Source organism: Grammomys surdaster, unplaced genomic scaffold (assembly GCF_004785775.1).
Source record: "Grammomys surdaster isolate TR1022 unplaced genomic scaffold, NIH_TR_1.0 126187, whole genome shotgun sequence".
NCBI lineage: Eukaryota > Metazoa > Chordata > Mammalia > Rodentia > Muridae > Grammomys > Grammomys surdaster.
In genome coordinates this window covers 4,030,031-4,046,496 of record NW_021620993.1, presented here as the reverse complement: position 1 = coordinate 4,046,496, position 16,466 = coordinate 4,030,031, and the positions used below count along the sequence as shown (strand labels likewise).

Below are 16,466 nucleotides of genomic sequence, written 5' to 3'. Positions count from 1 at the left end.
GGCAGCCATCCCTAGCCTGTCCTTGTTCTCAGCTCTACTCTTTTTTTTAACATTGCTTCCTGCCATGCCTGCCCATGTGTTAGTTAGTGTGCCCTCCCACTCCCACAGGCCCAGGCTCTACTCCCTGTGTCCCAGCCTGCAGATGCCACACCCCTATCCACAGAAGCCTCACGTATTACTGTCCTCAAACCTACCTAGCCACTGTCCTGGCTGAGGATTCCACATGGGACACCCCCCTGCCTCATCTTCATCCACCTCAGTCTGTCCCCAGCATTCCTGGAGCCTTCCCCAAGCTCCTTCCTAGAGGTGTGTCAGCCTCTCATATCCATGTATGCCTTCTTCCCTTCCTTCATTCCGTCCATGGGTGCTGGCCCAGGGCTCCACCAACACTGGTTCTGGACCTGTTATCTCAGCCTCTTAGATTCCTCCAGAAGGGGAAGGCAGACCCTGTGGAGCACTCACAGGATCGCCCTTCCTCTTTCCTCTCTCTTCTCCTTCCCTCCCACCCAGTAGGTTCCTCCCTCCTTCTCTCCTTGTGTCCTGTCCCTCTGCAATCTGCCCCATCCTGCCCCATGGCTGTGTCCTTCCCAACACTGTGGTATGATCTCATAAGAGGTGGCTGGGAGAGGACTGGGACTGGGAGGCCTGCTTCTAGTCCCTGGTGCCTGGCATAGAGCAAATGATCTTCCCATGAAGAGTCTGTATGCCACCCTGGCAGCAACCTGTGCTTTCTGACCAATGGCAGGCTCTCTGAGGCCTCTGGCCAGCAAACACAGGCAAGAGTGAAGAGTAGAGAGAGCGGCGGCGTTTCCTGGCATCAGTGTCCAGCTTGTGATGTTACCGAGTATCATCGTGTCTGGCTTGTGATGTCTCCCACATCCTGTCCAAGCAGCCATCTATGGTCACAGCATGTACCCAAGGCAGGAGTCGAGCCTTTGACCAGAAGACATCAAGGGGAGGAAGCTCTATGGGGGACATTTTCCATGGAAGAGTTGCTGTGTGCTCTCTAGTGTGGATAGATCAGAGGTCCCTAAAAATACCTTAGCAATTTCCATATGGCATCAGTCATGGTTGGCCCACCTTGGGAAACCCACCATTTTACAGTGACAACAGACAGTGCTGTTCAGGCTGTAGGTTGGGCTGGGGCTCTGCCACGGATCACATAGTCAGGTTAGACACCACACAGAGTTGGCTGCCAGCAGGCACACGCTGGAGCTGGGGCCCAAGTTCAGGGACAGCAAAGCAGAAGCCAGACTCCTGCTTCCTGTTGGAGGTTGAATCTGGAGTGGAGAATAGAGTGATATGTTTCCTGGCCAGGGTGAGAGGGTGAGTGGAGGGTGGTACTGGCAGGACACGTGAGACGGGGAGAATGGGCCCTGCAAGATGCCATCAAGAGGACTCCACTCTGTGATGACAGTTGCCCAAGTGAAATGCTTTAAAGGAAGAACCCCACCCCCATGGCTTCAGAAGACTGCCCTCAATGAATGGATGTACAATGCTGCTGCTGCCCACATTCAAGATGGGCTTCCCTTCTGGAAACACTCTCAGATGTACCCAGAGGTCCACTGTAATGATTGCCAGATGTTTCTCAATCCAGTCAAACTGACAGTAAACACGAGCCTTCAGTGGGTGAGGGCCACCAAGGCTGCCGTAAGTGCACAGTCCCCAGGGGACAAGCCGTGAGTGCACAGTCCACAGGGGACACTGAGTTCTGAGTCCTGAGGACCTTGTTGATCATGCAGGGGTGGGCCTTATTGATAGCGTTCAGACAGCCCAGGAGCAAGGGCTGCTGTACACCCACTTTGCAAGTGAGAGGTGAGCCTCCTTGGGATGTCCCTAGAAGCTGGCAACCTCCTGAGCCCAAGCTCCTTACAGGAAGAAGTGAGAGAAAGCCCTGCACTCAACTGCATAGAGTCTACTGCATCAGGGATTTACTTAGAAGTGGAGACCTCCAGATGAGACACCAACCAGAACCAGGAAAAAGTTAGCAGAGACCACCAGGGTGACATCGGCGGATATGGACATGGGTACAGCCATGTCCACTCTGTTGCTGTTTCAAGGACAGGATTTCCAGAAGGCCATCTAGAAGCCAAATGTGTAACTCCTGAAGTGATCAGGCATATGAGAGAAATGACTGGAAATTCAAGTGTGGCAGTAGAAGCCCCCATACTGGTACACAGGGGAGTGGGTGTAGAGCTACTGTCTGCCTGTCCATTGGTCTGTAAGTCTGTCTGCCTGCTTGTATAGGCAGGGGAGACCAAAAAAAGTCCTTTTAAAGTCATGGATGAAGATTGTCTAGATTTGCTGAAAGCTAGAAACCTACAGTCCCAAGATCTCAGTGACCCTAAAAAGAAATGTTCAGAGGCAAGAGAGTACCCAGATGTTCACAGGCAACCTTGTGTACAACAGCGCAGCGAGAACGCCCCAGGTGTGCACAGCCACACTGCAAAAGGTTTGCAAGCAAAAAAAAAAAAAAAAGAATTCTAAAAACAACAGGAAAAATACAACTACCACAACAGAAATCACCCACCGTGACTGCAGAGGAGCTCAGACCTCCAGGAGCTATGCACTCTGGGAAACAGTAAGAAGTTGTCTGTAAGTGCCAAAAGGAGAATAAAACCCAACCAAAAACCTCCTGAAAAAGAAGGCCTCACAGCCCAAGGCCACTCTGAGGGATGAGTTAACTGATCCAGAGATGACCTTGCTGATCAAGATGCCGTTTTAAACTGTGATTGAAATGTTCCAAACTTGATCACGGTGATGGTGTCACCACTCTGGGTACAGTAACCTCATTGGATTGCACAGTGGGGCGGGAGAACAGTGAGCATCAGAAAGCAGGCACCGTAGAAAAAAGATGAAGACTAATCTCTATTGGACACACAAGAGCTGAGTGAGTTTGGTGGAGGGAAATAATATCAAAAGATATCAACAGAATCTCAATGCAGCCAGGCATGTCAGTGCACAACCTGCAATTCTAGCCCTGAGGAGCTTGAGGCAGGAGGATCCCAAGTTTAAGGCTAGCCTCAGCTCTAGACTGAAGTTCTGCATCAGAACAGACAAACATAAAATCTAATGCAGGTAGAGAGCCAGGGCTCTGAGGATAGACCCTGCTGTGGCCTAGGTAAAAATGTCCCCCACCCCCACCCCCAGAGGTTCATGTGTTTGGACATTTGGTCCCAAGGTGGTGGTGCTGTTTGGGAAGGTTGTGGAACCTTTAGAAGGTAGAGCCTTGCTGGAGGAAGTGGGTCACAGGGGCATGTGGTTGGGCTCTATGGCCTGGCCCCATTTCCTAGTCACTCCCATCTCCCGACTCAGAACAGTGGTGTGAACAGCACTCTCCACTCCTGTCTCCATGCCTTTCTCAATATGATGGGCTTCTGCTCTTGAACTGTGAGCCGAGATAAGGTGCTTCTTGTTGGGCATTTTGTCATAGCAACAAGAAAATAACCAACAGAAATCAAATATGTAAAGAACTTTTACAATCCAATAAGAAACATCCAAGGTGGGCAAAATGGCTTATCACACACATCACCTAAGAACATACACAAATGACCAAAGGGTACAGAAAACATACTTACATTAACATCATTAGCTGCCAGGGACATTGACCAAGGCAATTGTGAAATGCCAGCTCTGCCCACTTGTATAGAGACAACATATGGTGGATAATGGCAAGGGATAGCAATGCCGTCCTTGGAGACAGAATCACACAGTAGGTGACCAGGAACTCCACTTTGGGAAGGAAGTCCTGTGATGCAGGTGTCACCGGTTTCAAGTAGGAGCAGCCCAAGTGCCCTTCAACAGATGCCATGGAGTAGTTCTTAGCCCTGAAAAAGAACAGACTGGTGACATGAGGAGCAGCCACACGGGCAGATCTTGGCAGTGTGCTGCTGAACAAAACGCTCACGTATGGCTCTGTTGTCTGCGGTGTGGGAAGTGAGGTTGGGGGAGAGCCATGGGAACCTTTTGCGCTGGCCAGGTGTTCCATATCACATTGATGGTGATTATACTGTGTGTGCATTTTCTGGAATGTATCTCCATTTACACTTGTAGATTGGATGGCTGCTGGGCATTCACAGCCCTGGCATCTAAGCTAGCATGTTCCATAAGGGATGTCTGTGATGCATGCTAACAGTCTTCCCTTGCATATGAGGTATAGGAACAGAGAGACTGAGTAACGTACTGTAGGTTGCACAGCTAGAGTATAACCGAGAGCACATTAGAGATTGTCTGGGGTGCTCTCTCAATCCTAAAATCTAATTACCTGGGGAGATGCATCTCATTAAGACATGGTATATTTCAGACCACACCACTAGCAGGTGACAAATGCAGGCACCTATGAACTGCAGGGGACACGGGACAGCCAAGAAGGTTACAGGACCAGCCAGCAAGGCCAGGACCTGAGCCTAGACTAATCTGCCTAGGTTTTTGGTATCCCAGAAAGAGTACTGTCTGATGAGTTGGGAAGCCATGCCTTGAGGTGACAGCAGTAGAGAAGGTCTGGAGGTGGCCAACAGGATGTTCACTCTCATTTCAGGCTGCCCTTTCCTCCTGGGGACCGCGTGACGTTCAACGGGAAGGATTGTATGTGCCAGAAGTGTTCCCCACCCACGTCGCTGGGCAACAGTGCTCACGTGGCCCAGGGCCTCCGGAGTAAGTGTGACCAGGCATCTGTACGGGTGTGTGCTGAGGTGGAAGCTGGAGTGGCCTCTACAGGACCTGGGATGGAGGCTGACATGGTGGGGCCTGCAGAGTAATAGAACACTGAATGCTGGGAACCCAGTAAGAAACCCTCCTCCCCCTCCCGGCCTCCTGTCACTAAGCCTTTTGTACGGGTGGTGGCTGTCACAGCCACCTCAGCTTTTCCATCCCATGTCCCTTCTGTCATAACCCAGTTCTAGGTCTCCTCCCCCAGGAAGCCTTTCCAGCCTCCTCTCTGTCCTTCCCTTGTGGTGCTGGCAGATCGGGTCCACCTTGATGGTAGGGCCATATGCAGTGTGCAGGACAGGGACAGCTGTCTCTGGGAACCCCTGTGGGTCTCTCCAGTTGCTGTCACAGAACTGCTCTGCCACTGGCCGAGCCATGCAGGGCTGCCAGGGCACCAGGGGCCTTCACAGTGAGCACTCCATCCCTTGGCAACACTCCTTATGCACCTTGCAGGGACATAGATAGAGGCTGTTGAGAGCAACTTCATGATGGCCCAGAGCCACAGAACCCCCCTGCAGGGCCTAGGCAGGAGAACCCAGACAGTCCTCCACTTGCTGCTCTAGAGTACCAGGCAGGCCGGTGGTAATGTTGCCACTCATGCCTCGACCTCTGGAGCAGCGCCAGCTCTGGTCACAGCAGCAGTTGCTAGAGCAGACCCAGGCTGTCTGGTTGATGTCATCGGGACCTGCCTTCATTCATTCATGCCACCCAGAACCTGTGCTTGGATCTGTTCTCTAGTGGGTCAGAACTATTATTAGCTCACAAGAAAGTCACCCTTTCCTTGGTGTATACACAAGTGATTGCTGGTGGTTCCGTAGCAGGTGGGAGGCAGTTAGCCACTGAGCCTCACCTGGAGGTTGCCTCTCTGACATGTGATGTGGTATTGCCCACAGGCCAGCCGTGGCTCAGAGGAAGGGCCCAATCCCAGGACTATGAGTGTTTGGGGCCATGTTTCTTTGGTGGGAACTGTATGGTGTTGCTAGTCTTTGCTACTTAGGGCATTCTTCTTTGTCTTACCCTTTACCCCCTCCCCCATTCCCTAACACTAGACAAGAGAGAAAGAAAGATAGAGGAGAGTGGTAGAGATCCCTGAATCTAATTTCTTTCTTCTTGTCGCTTATTTGACCATGACTACTAACAAAGTACAAACAGCCTCCTTGAGCGATCAACAACCACCCACCTATCAGGGTCCTAGCATTTATATAGCCTCTGAAAAATTCCCATAATTCCAGACTTCACAGAATTGTAGAACCTATCAGCAGCTGGCAAAGCCATGCCTCTGCCAGAGCATGAGGCAAATCATAGTCAGCAGATGTGAAAGAGCCCCACATCCCCACACAGGGAACTAAATAAAAACATATTCTTATAATATTTCTGTACTTTTTAAAGGAACCAAAATTCCAAATTCTCACTATAGTAAGGGGCTAAGCAGGAGGCCTAGCATCTCCCTCATGTCCTGTTTGCATACACAGAGTTTTGTCCCCATTTGGAGGGATCAAAAAGGTCTCCAGATCTTGTTAATCTGGACTGGGGAACAAATCATCCCTGTCTGAGAGCTGCTGGCATAGAGCTCACAGAATGTAGCCCAGCACCACATAAAACCCTGCATGGTTGAGTGTTCCTGGAATCTAGCACTTGGAGGGTAGAGGCAGGAAGATCACGAGTTCAAAGCCATCCTCAGCCATAGTGAGTTTGAGCCCAGCATGTGCTACCCTGTGTCAACAAACAAAACCCACAACTGTCTGTACTGAGCATGTGCAGACATCCTCCTTGTCCTTATTCCTAGGAGTACAGTGTGGTGACTGTTCACTTTGTGTCTGTGTGCTCCAGGTAACACTGGTCAAAGATGCATTAAGCCTGTAGGAGGTGTGGACTGATGCGCAAAGACTATGCCTCTCCCTAGACAAGACTTCAGTGTTCAGGGGGTCCTGGAACCCAGCCCTGGATACTAAGAGGCAGTGTACCCACACATGTTGTACATAGCATGTAATATACATATACATCCTGGCACAGATATACACGTATGTGATACATGTCTCCGTGATACACATCCCCAGTTACCCCTGCAGGTTCACCCTACACCCCCTGCCTGCTCGGATTCGCTGATGGCTCCCACACACCCTCCAGTGAATGACAAGGGCTTCAGTGTAACAGCTCCCTGTGTGGAGGGACCAGCTGGCTTAGCAGAACAGGGCCAGACCAGAGGCCCTGGTTCCCAAGGAGCGTGGAGCAGGTCCAGGCACAGCTGGGTGGGAAGAGACTCCTGGGAACCTGATCAGGGCTCAGACCACGATACTACCACACAATGAGGAATACTGGTCTTCATGGCTGGGGTGGGGTTCAGAGAGAGAAAGCAGGGATGAGCAGGACAGATGCAGAAGAAACTGTCTGGGTCTGGGATAGGGCCCAGCAGACTAGGGGTTAGAACAGAAAGCAGAGGGGAAGAGAATCCCAAACACAGTGGCCCCAGATAGCCAGAGGAGTTGGGATATGTGGATCAAAGAGAATCCCCAGGAGGGGGCTCTAGGCGAATAATGGAGTGGAAGTGAAGGCTGGCACTCAGACCTCTCCAGGAGGGGAGTCTAGGCAGGTGAGGATGTAGGGCCAGCAGTAGGAGTGGCAAGAGAGAATGGGGCTCAGACCTCTCCAGGAAGGTCATGCCTTAGGTGAGATGTTTTGTTAGGTTAGGTTTATCATTCTGCCTCCAGCTAAGGATGGATTTGGGGTTGGTTTACCAGGTTTACAACTGATCATGCATGCCACTCTCTAACCCCAGGCCAGCCTAGACCCCAGTACACCCTGGTGTGACATGATTCTGTGCCAGATCCAATCTCTTAGGAAGCTAGCTCTCATTTCCTCCTTGGTTTTCCAATCTCCAGCCCAGACTGTGTAGGGTCAATGCTCCTCGCACAGGATCAAGCCTCACCATGGGCTATGCACATGCTCCCTTCAACTGTGAGATGGGGTCCTTTTAGCATGGCACTGTGTCTGGCCCTCTTCTCTAGGGATGCCCTGGGTGAATCTGTGGGGCCTAAGATTCTGAGAGGTTGAGTTCAGGTCATGTAGAGTGCTCCTGGGGGTTTTGTGGGGCCCTGCAATACAAGGCCTCTGGGCCCACAGTGAAGGTATCTGTGTTTGTTCTCTGTTCTAGGTTGTGGAGGCTGTGGCTTAGAAATCAAGAATGGCCAAGCCCTGGTAGCTTTGGATAAGCACTGGCACCTGGGATGCTTCAAGTGCAAGACTTGTGGGAAACTCCTCAATGCAGAGTACATCAGCAAGTGAGTGTGGTGGGAAGAGCCAGCCCAGGAAGGCCTTGCCCAATGCTACAGGTGGGGCAGGGGTGTCCAGTCCTGGTGCACTGACTAGTCCTGCTGCTGGACCAAGAGCAAGGGCCGGGACTTGCTCTGGTCCCCGAAGCCTTCATCTTCTTTCCCAGCAGTTCTACTGAAGTGGGTTGTGGTCTCCAGTTCTGACTTCACAAAACACCTGTTTCTCAGCCAAGTGTGGCACACGCCTTTATTCCCAACATTTGGGAGGCAGAGGCAGGCAAATCTCTGAGTTCGAGGCCAGCCTGATCTAGAGTGAGTTCCAGGACAGCCAGAGCTACACAGAGAAACCCTGTCTCGAAAAGCTACAAACAAATAAACACACAAAAGCACCTGCCTCTCTGTTGCAGGATGTTACAACCTGCTTGGTGCCTGGACATTCCTGTGCCGGGATGTCCTGTGGAGCACATAACAGCTGATAGGTACTAGCCACAAGGACTCACAGGGCTGGCCGAGCCCATGGGAGCATGGGAGCCTACAGGCATATGCTCTGATCTGCAGAGATGGACTTTTGAATGTCTGCTACCCACTGGCTCAGTGGTCTCCCAGAATGTTGTTAAGGGGGTGACAGTGCCTGAGGAGGAGAGAGCATTTGCCAGAGGCTGTGGGACCATCATGAGCTGGGATATACTTAGCCCTTGGATCAGAGAGGTGAGGCAGAAGGTTCCCACAGTGTAAGTGAAGTGAGCTGGAGTTGGGTGGGGGTTGGAGGAGTCCCCCAGCACAGGAAAGTCCTCCTCCATGCTCCAAAACTGGAATCCACATAGAGATTGATTGGGTGGAAAAGGTTCCCTATATGATTACATAGAGTGGAGTGCGTGTGCACAAATGTACACACAGACTTACACACATGCACACACATGTACACATGCACACATGTATGCACATATACACATGCACACACATACATGTATGCACATACATGCACACATGTGCACATGCATCCCTCCATGCATGCATGCAAACATGAACACATGTGCATACATGCATACACATGTACATACACACAAATGTCCAGGAGCACATGTGTAGAGGCTCAGTGGCCAAGATGTTCATGCTGGCACCCAGGTTGACAGTACATTCTGTCACCAGAGTCTGAATATCGAGTAACAGGGACCTTTCTGTGTTCCTGATTATAATACCATGTGACCCATTGATCACAAAATGAAACATTGTCCCCAAACCAAAGTGAGCTTCCTTCCACTTAGATGGATGACTCTGTAAAGCCTGAGTCCCCTGACCTCCAGCGCAGCCGTACTGTGGAGAGTGATGCAGGCAGGCAGAGCCTGGTGTGCAGGACTCTTTGAAGAAAATGGCAGTGTTACCCCCCATCAGGTGCCACCCCACACAGGGCGTTGGTGGCTCACCCACACCAGCATGTTACTTAGCAGCCTCCAGAGGCATCCCAGAACTGAGGGGAAGATCGCATTGGTGTTGCCATGGAGATGGTACCTAAGAACTTCTTGGGTTTGCTGTAGCTACATGGGTTTGTGGGGTCCCCCTGTCTGCATCCTCCCTCCTTCTGGGAGGCCCCTCTGAGAGTTGAGATCAGTGGAGGACAGATGTAGAGGGGCACCTATCCCTGGAGCATCCGTTCTGGGGCATTGTGAGGCTCCAGGCATTGAGGGAAGTAGTGCGGCACTCAGTTTAAGCCCCGACAGTCTTGAGTATGCTTGTCTTAGCGGTGGGAAATCTACATAGAGTTCACAATAGCTGCAGCCGACGCAGTGAGCATGCTCTATAGTGGCAGGTGTCCATCTTCCTGTCACCTCCACACCATTCCTGCTGGGTGGTGATCCGTGACTGAAGACAACCGCAGCTAGCAACACTGGCAGTCATGGGCACAAGTGCTTTCCTTAAGTCAGTCCCCAGTGCTGTCTTGCCTTATGACAGCCTCACTCTCAGTGCTCCCCTTTTGCTGTGCGAGGGGCCAATGTTCAGTGGCGTTAAGTAACACACTTGAGACTTGGTATTTGGGTCCAAGGCTGTTTGCTTGTCTCCTCCCAGCAACCCTTTCCTGTCCTGAGTGTGGCCACCTGCAACCTCCTTGCCTTCCCAAGCCCTCCCTTCCCTGTGCACTCTCTCCCTACCTTTGTGACCCTTCATCTGTTGCTGGGCTCACAGTGCTGAGGAAAAAGAATAGGTAAATTAGGAGATCTCCTGTCTGCACCGTCCCTCCATGACACTGTGCTGATGGCTAGTTCATTTAATACAGAACAGAGTCAGCCATTCTCCCGAGTGCAGTTTCCAGAGCAGTCTCCCTCCACACTGACCCCTGCTTCACTGGGTATTCAGCCATAGTTGAAAACACAAGCAGAAGGCAGGCTTCACCTGAGGAGCCTCCACCTACAGCCAGAGGTGCCCTGTGCCCTTCTGTTTTGTCGCACTTGCTTCTGGCCTTCAAGTCACCCTTGCACCCTTGTCCTCAGAGGAGGGTACCCTTGTTTTACACCTTCTCTGGCTCCTGGATGGAAGGACCTGGGAGGAGAGTCAGGTCTGTGACTTAGCCTTTCACTTCCCAGGCTGCTTCTGTTCCTTATCCCAGTCTCTGGAGCCCTCCCTCTCTCCTCTATCATCCAGTGGGCAGGTGGCTTGGCCCCTGCTCCTCTGTAAAAATACATGGGAAATGGGTGCTTGTCATATGTCTCATGTGGTGGCAAACTAATGCTACCTGTCCAGGAACTGTCCCCTCAGAGTAGGAGGAAGCCGCCATGCCTCCATGTTGTTGGGTAGTTCTCTTATGAGTTTTGTTGCGTGTTAGGGGCCAAGTGGGTGACCCCATGCCCTCCTGACTGGCTGTCTCATTTCAGGGACGGGCTGCCCTACTGCGAGGCTGATTATCACACCAAGTTTGGCATCCGCTGTGACGGCTGTGAGAAGTACATCACGGGCCGGGTGCTGGAGGTGAGAAGCCTATGGCTGGGGCTGGCACTTTGAGGTCTAATCGCAGAAAGAGCCCTGCATCCTTCAGCTGTCCCTCCCCTGTGCCCAGCACCCTCAGCACACTGTCAGCCGGTTCTTGTCCATACAGAGTTCTTGTTGATGCTTAGCTCACTCAGCTGCAAGCGCGTGTCCACATGTGTCACACACCTCCTCACATGGGACCTGGGATGGGCTAGACTGGTCCTCTTGTTAGGCACAGCATGCTCTGATTTCCTGTGGTAAATAAGGCAACAGTGAACATCTTTTTCCCAAGGCTCCGTGGGTGCTCCTAATCTTTCTTCAGAGAGAGCCATAGAAACGTGGATGTTGGGTCAAAACTGCAAACGCTTGTACAGTTTGTGGCAGTCACTGTAGATTTGCTTGCTTTTAGGATAGAGCTGTGGTTCTCAAGCTGCCTAATGCTGTGACTCTTTACAGTTCATGTAGTGGAGACCCTAGGCCATAAAATTATTTTTGTTGCTACTTCATAACTGTAAGTTTGCTACTGTTATGAATTTAAATATCTGATTCAATCCCTGGAAAAGGGTCATTTGACCCCTTTCCAAAGAGATTGAGAGGTTAAGAACCATTGGGTTAGCATCTTCTGTGCCTCTCCCACCCCAGCTTTTGATGTCCTGGCTCTGGTAAGGCTCTGTCTTTCCCTGGCCCTGAGACAGGCTGGCAGTTCTGCCTCTCCTTCTTCAGCTTTGCTTGCTTCTTCACTGGGATCTTCAAACTGTTGGAGTGAGTCATTAGTAAGATTGTGACTTTTGTCTCCTGTGTGACCCATGAGTCTTGTCCTGGGTGGGGAGCACAGATGGTATTCATACAGGCATATCCTGGTTTAGGAGAAAAGACCAACCTGTCCCATCCCACATAAGCCTGGTCCCACTCCTCATCCCCCTCCACCCTTCCCCTGCTTCTCCCTCTCCCTGCTCTGGAGTTTTCCTCTGCCCAGGAGCCTTCTTTGTTCTCCTCCCTGAACAAGAACTCCTCCTCAGTGGTTTTTGCTTTCATTACTTTTTATTTAATTTTTTTTTTTAAATCAGGGTCTCATGTAGCCCAAGGCTGGCCTTGAACTTGCATAGTTGAGGCTGACCTCCAGTTTCTGATTCTTCTGCAATGGAAGGCTATGTGACACCAGGAGCTTTTAAAACAGCTTAAGTGGTGCCTATCAAAAAGAGCATCTGCCAGGATCAGCCTGGACAGAGGCCCCTGGGATGACTGCGACTGTAACAACTGTGTGGTCTCACCTCCCTAGACAGCTCACTTGGCCTCCCTGACTCTCAGTGTCCCTCCCCATAGCACACTGAGGCCTGCACTCTGCCGTCCTACCCATGGCCTCAAGCTCAAGAGACCATGTCTGTCTTCCCTTATGGACCCGGAGCTTCTGCCTCTCCCTTATACTTCAGCACCCGGGTACCTGGTCGACCCACACAGATGTCCCTCTTTCTTTGAAGTAACTCAGCCAGGTGTGGGGAATCCCCCAGTAGAGTCACACTGACTGTCCTAAATCTCCCGTCCTCAGCCAGATAGCAGACCTTGGGTGGCATGGCAACCTAATCTTGTCTCACCAAGTTGACTCTGTGGGGTGAAGTAGGTGCACCTTGGATCTGTCTCTGCCATTGCTGCTAATACTAAAAGCACAGTTTGGGAACCTGGCCCAGTTCACCATCGAGGCTGGCAGACCCTCACTAGAAAAGCTAGCCTGGGTGGGCAGACCCCATCCAGTACTGAGAACTGGGCTAAGAGAGAGTTGGTGAGGCTTGTAAACATCTCATGTCCCAGCTCCAAGTTGCCCCAGGAAAAAGCATGTAAAGGGACATCTTGTGAGGCCATTGGGGTCTTCCATGCATGATGTTAGTAAGGCAAGCACATGACCTCATCTGTAGCATAAGCATCCTTATTGTGTGTCTCTGGGCCAAGTGCTGTGAAGTTGGTGCACTCTCTGGACCGTGCAAAGGGGCTTTTCTAGCTGACAGGGCCTGGACAGTCCTGGTTTTCCTCTATATTCTACAGTGGAGAAGAAAGGGCTTCCCCGGAGGGTGCATGCTTTTGGTTTTGCCTTCTCCGGGGGCGAGTGTGCTGCAGCGGTGGTTAGCGGAGGTGGCGCAACTGAGTTGTCTTCTGTGGGCTCCGCACAGCTCTGAGCATCCTCCTGGCGGGTGTGAGGTGGGAGCTGCGGGTGGAGACAGCCAGCTCTGCAGAAGGGAGCTCCGCTGCAGTGGCAGTGGCACTGCCTGAAGCTGGCCCAGGCAGGCTGATGCCCGGCTGGTGATGCTGCACTCTTGGGGAGCTTCAGGGACAAGTGACTTTATTGGAAGAAAGAAACAAGGACAAGAGTACGGAGGTTGGCTGGGGCAAGGGTGACACAGGCAGGCCGTCCAGTCTCCTGCGCTGAGAAGGGCTGGGGACAGACCCCGTGCAGGTAGGAAGCCTGGCAGAGCTGCAGAGCTGTGCTGAGCCAGGTGGGTGGGCTGCTGGCGGTCCCTGCAGTCTCTCTTGCCCCCAGATGTCCTCTCTGTGAAGCCCAAGTAGGAGCTTCCTGCGCTCCCCCACAGCAGCCTCATTTGTGCTGTGACTGTGAGGCAGGCATGGTGCCATCTTAAGCTGTTGGTGCCAGCAGCACTGCCTGGGAAATGTGTGTTCCTGGTGATGGAGGGTGATATTCCCTCTTCTTGTCCCCCGTCACTCCTGTCACAGTTCTGAAGAGCCTGCACAGGGGGGACCTGTGTGGTCACAGGAGGGGACTAGCAGAGATGGACAGGTGACGGCAGAGGTGCCGTGTGGGTGATGAGGCAGAGCTCACATCTGGCTACAAGGCTACAGCACTGCAGTTTGCTGGAGGATTCATGAAGCATGCCTTTAGGGAGTCCTTTGGAATTGGGTATAGGAGAGAGGTATGTATGTGTGTGTGTGTGGGGGGGGTGACCCTGGCAGTGCTCAGAGCCTAGTCCTTAGCTGCCACCCCATTTCCTTTCACTGCAAAGGTGGGGGTAAGCATGGTTTGGGGGTGTAATTAGTCCACACTCTCTCAGCTCTGATGGCACCATGGTTTGAGGCTCACTTTCAGTGCAATTTTATACCAATGGCTATTGCCATGGTAACATGAAGCCCAGGGCTCCTTGGGACCACTAATTAATTTCTTCTACGTCTTCACTTCCTCCATTCCTCTTTTCTTTCCTTCTCCATTCCTGGTATTCACTCCTATGGGACTCACTGGGTCCCACTGTAAGCTGAGGTCCCCATTGTGAAGGATATCTGCAGGAAAAGAGGCTGCTGTCCGGGCTGCTCTGCCCTGAGTCAGGGACCCATACAGACATTTCCGTTTCCGAACACCATCCCCTGTCATGACTGGGTGTTGCTTTCAACTGCCCACTTCTTATTCCCATGGGCACACTCCTCGCCACTCCATAGGCTCTTTACTACCAGCAGAGAACAAACTGTTTTCAAATAGTTGGGAGCATTTGAAAGCTGCAGTGAAGACAGCATCTCATGCCCCTACAACCGGTGTGCTTATTGTGAGAGTGTTTTCAAAGAACATCCTGGCTTATGTAAAACAAACAGAAAAACCGCTCCAATGAACGCTGACACCTATTCACTATTTAGAAATCATATTTTTGCATTTCAGCTACACACACACACACACACAGACACAAGGCAATCCACAGACTTACACATGGATACAATACCTAGAGACACACAGAAAGGCACAGGCACACAGCATGCCACATACAAGCACTCGTACACAGTGGCATAGGCATGTATTGCATAGACAACACATATAGGCGCACGCGCGCACACACATACACACACACACACACACACACACACACACACACACACACACAGAGAGAGAGAGAGAGAGAAGTGTATATACTGCTTAGGCTTGGGTCCTCAACTGTTTCCACATGTGTTTGGCCAGAACTCTCTGTCCTCAGGGAGTACTTATGCTTGACCATGGACCTGTCTGAGGTGCCCCTCAGAGCACCTTTCAGGGATGCATCCCTGGGTGGGCCCTAAGAGTGGATGATACAGCTTCCCAAGATGACTTCCTAAGTGAGGCTTATGGTGAGGATGAAGAGAGGAGGTGGAGATAGGAGCGGCTGGTAGGCCTCATACATAGTATCAGATCCCGGGAAGTGTGGAGCCAGTGGGGTGTTAAGGGACATGGGTACAGGGGCAGAGCCAGAGTCTGGGAAGGGACTCCAGACCTCCAGGGCTTTGTTGGGTATGCACTAATTTAGCTCTCCTTTTTAGAACAAGTGGTTCCCACAGGGTCTCAGAAGAGCCCTGGGGACCCTGTACTACCACAACTACTGGTACCTCTGGGATGCCTGACACCCACTCTGGCTCTTTGATTCTTTGCTTGTGAATTATACTTCCTCATTGCACCATGGCAAATAGGACTTTTAGCATCTGGATCCAGTTTTTGAAATTCTGTAAACTTGTCATGGTAGCACCCACCTGGAATTCTAGTTTTTAGAAGGTAGAGACAGGAGACTTACAAGTTCAAGGCTAGCCTGTGCCACAAAGTGAGATTGTCTCTATGGACCAAAGGCTGGCCTATAGCTCAGTGAGAGAGCCATTGCCTAGCCAAGGCAAGATTATAAATTCAAACCCAACACTGTATAAATAAAATAAGCAAGAATAACTTTCAAGACTGGCCAAGGAATGTCCCTGATGCAAGCAACCACCAGCAGGCCCAGCTCTACTTTCCATGGTGCAACCAAAGGAGAACCTAGGGACAGCAGGAGGCAAGTCCAGGTTTTTAGGTAACCTGTTTTATCAGTCTTAATAGTTGGGCCTGAGGAAGAAGTTACTGGCCTCAGGCATGGGAGGCTCAGTCAAGAAGGTCTGGATTTCTGCTGACCAACTGAAGAGAGGTTGCTTGTTCCAGCCTACAGAGGAGGAGAGGCAGTGTCTCAGGATGTGAGGCTTCTGCCCTCCCTTAGTACCGCTGACCCTTTCTGCAGGGATGCTGGGGACTAGTCTCAGAGCACTGACTGATGGCCTGGCCCTGTGGGGCTGCAGGGGCTCCATGTCCTTATAGACCGCTCACATCTGCATTGCCAGCTTTGATGTTTTGCTAAAGATGACAGTTGTTTGTTGGAAGGCATAAGATATTTTTCTGAAAGCACATAGTGACAAAACCTCTTGAGCTCCTGATGCACTGTTCAGATCCTAAGCCATCTTGAGCCTCAAGCAGGCGAGAGGCTAGGCCATCTGCCTGCTGGGGTCTAGGGGTGGTGACACAGATGTTCAGTGCTGAAGCAGCTTGCTCTTGATGCTTTAGGTCTTCCTGTGGGAAAACTCTGTTTGGCCAGATAACTGGAAGACGTCTCACTGCGATGGAGACACAGTGACAGTGGGCCATAACATCAACAGTGGAGAGACTTACCTTTGACTCTGTAGGACTTGCTGGGTTCTTATGTTCCCTCTTTGGAGTGAGGAGGGGAGAGAGAGAGAGAGAGAGAGAGAGAGAGAGAGAGAGAGAGAGAGAGAGAGAGA

At 51.5% G+C, this 16,466-nt stretch overlaps 1 protein-coding gene across 10 annotated transcripts in view; it reads left to right on the top strand.

The window, feature by feature from the left end:
* The window catches only part of Ablim2 (actin binding LIM protein family member 2), a 124,095-nt gene that overhangs the window by 44,176 nt on the left and 63,453 nt on the right, over positions 1–16,466 (top strand). For all 10 annotated transcript variants that reach the window (XR_003710111.1, XM_028758058.1, XM_028758062.1 and 7 more), the window contains exons 4-6: positions 4,538–4,653; positions 7,859–7,985; positions 10,844–10,937. Coding sequence is in view for 9 of the 10 variants with exons in the window: in XM_028758058.1 (XP_028613891.1) it covers positions 4,538–4,653; positions 7,859–7,985; positions 10,844–10,937 (337 nt within the window). In the remaining variant the exon portion in view is untranslated. The remainder of the gene's footprint in view (positions 1–4,537; positions 4,654–7,858; positions 7,986–10,843; positions 10,938–16,466) is intronic.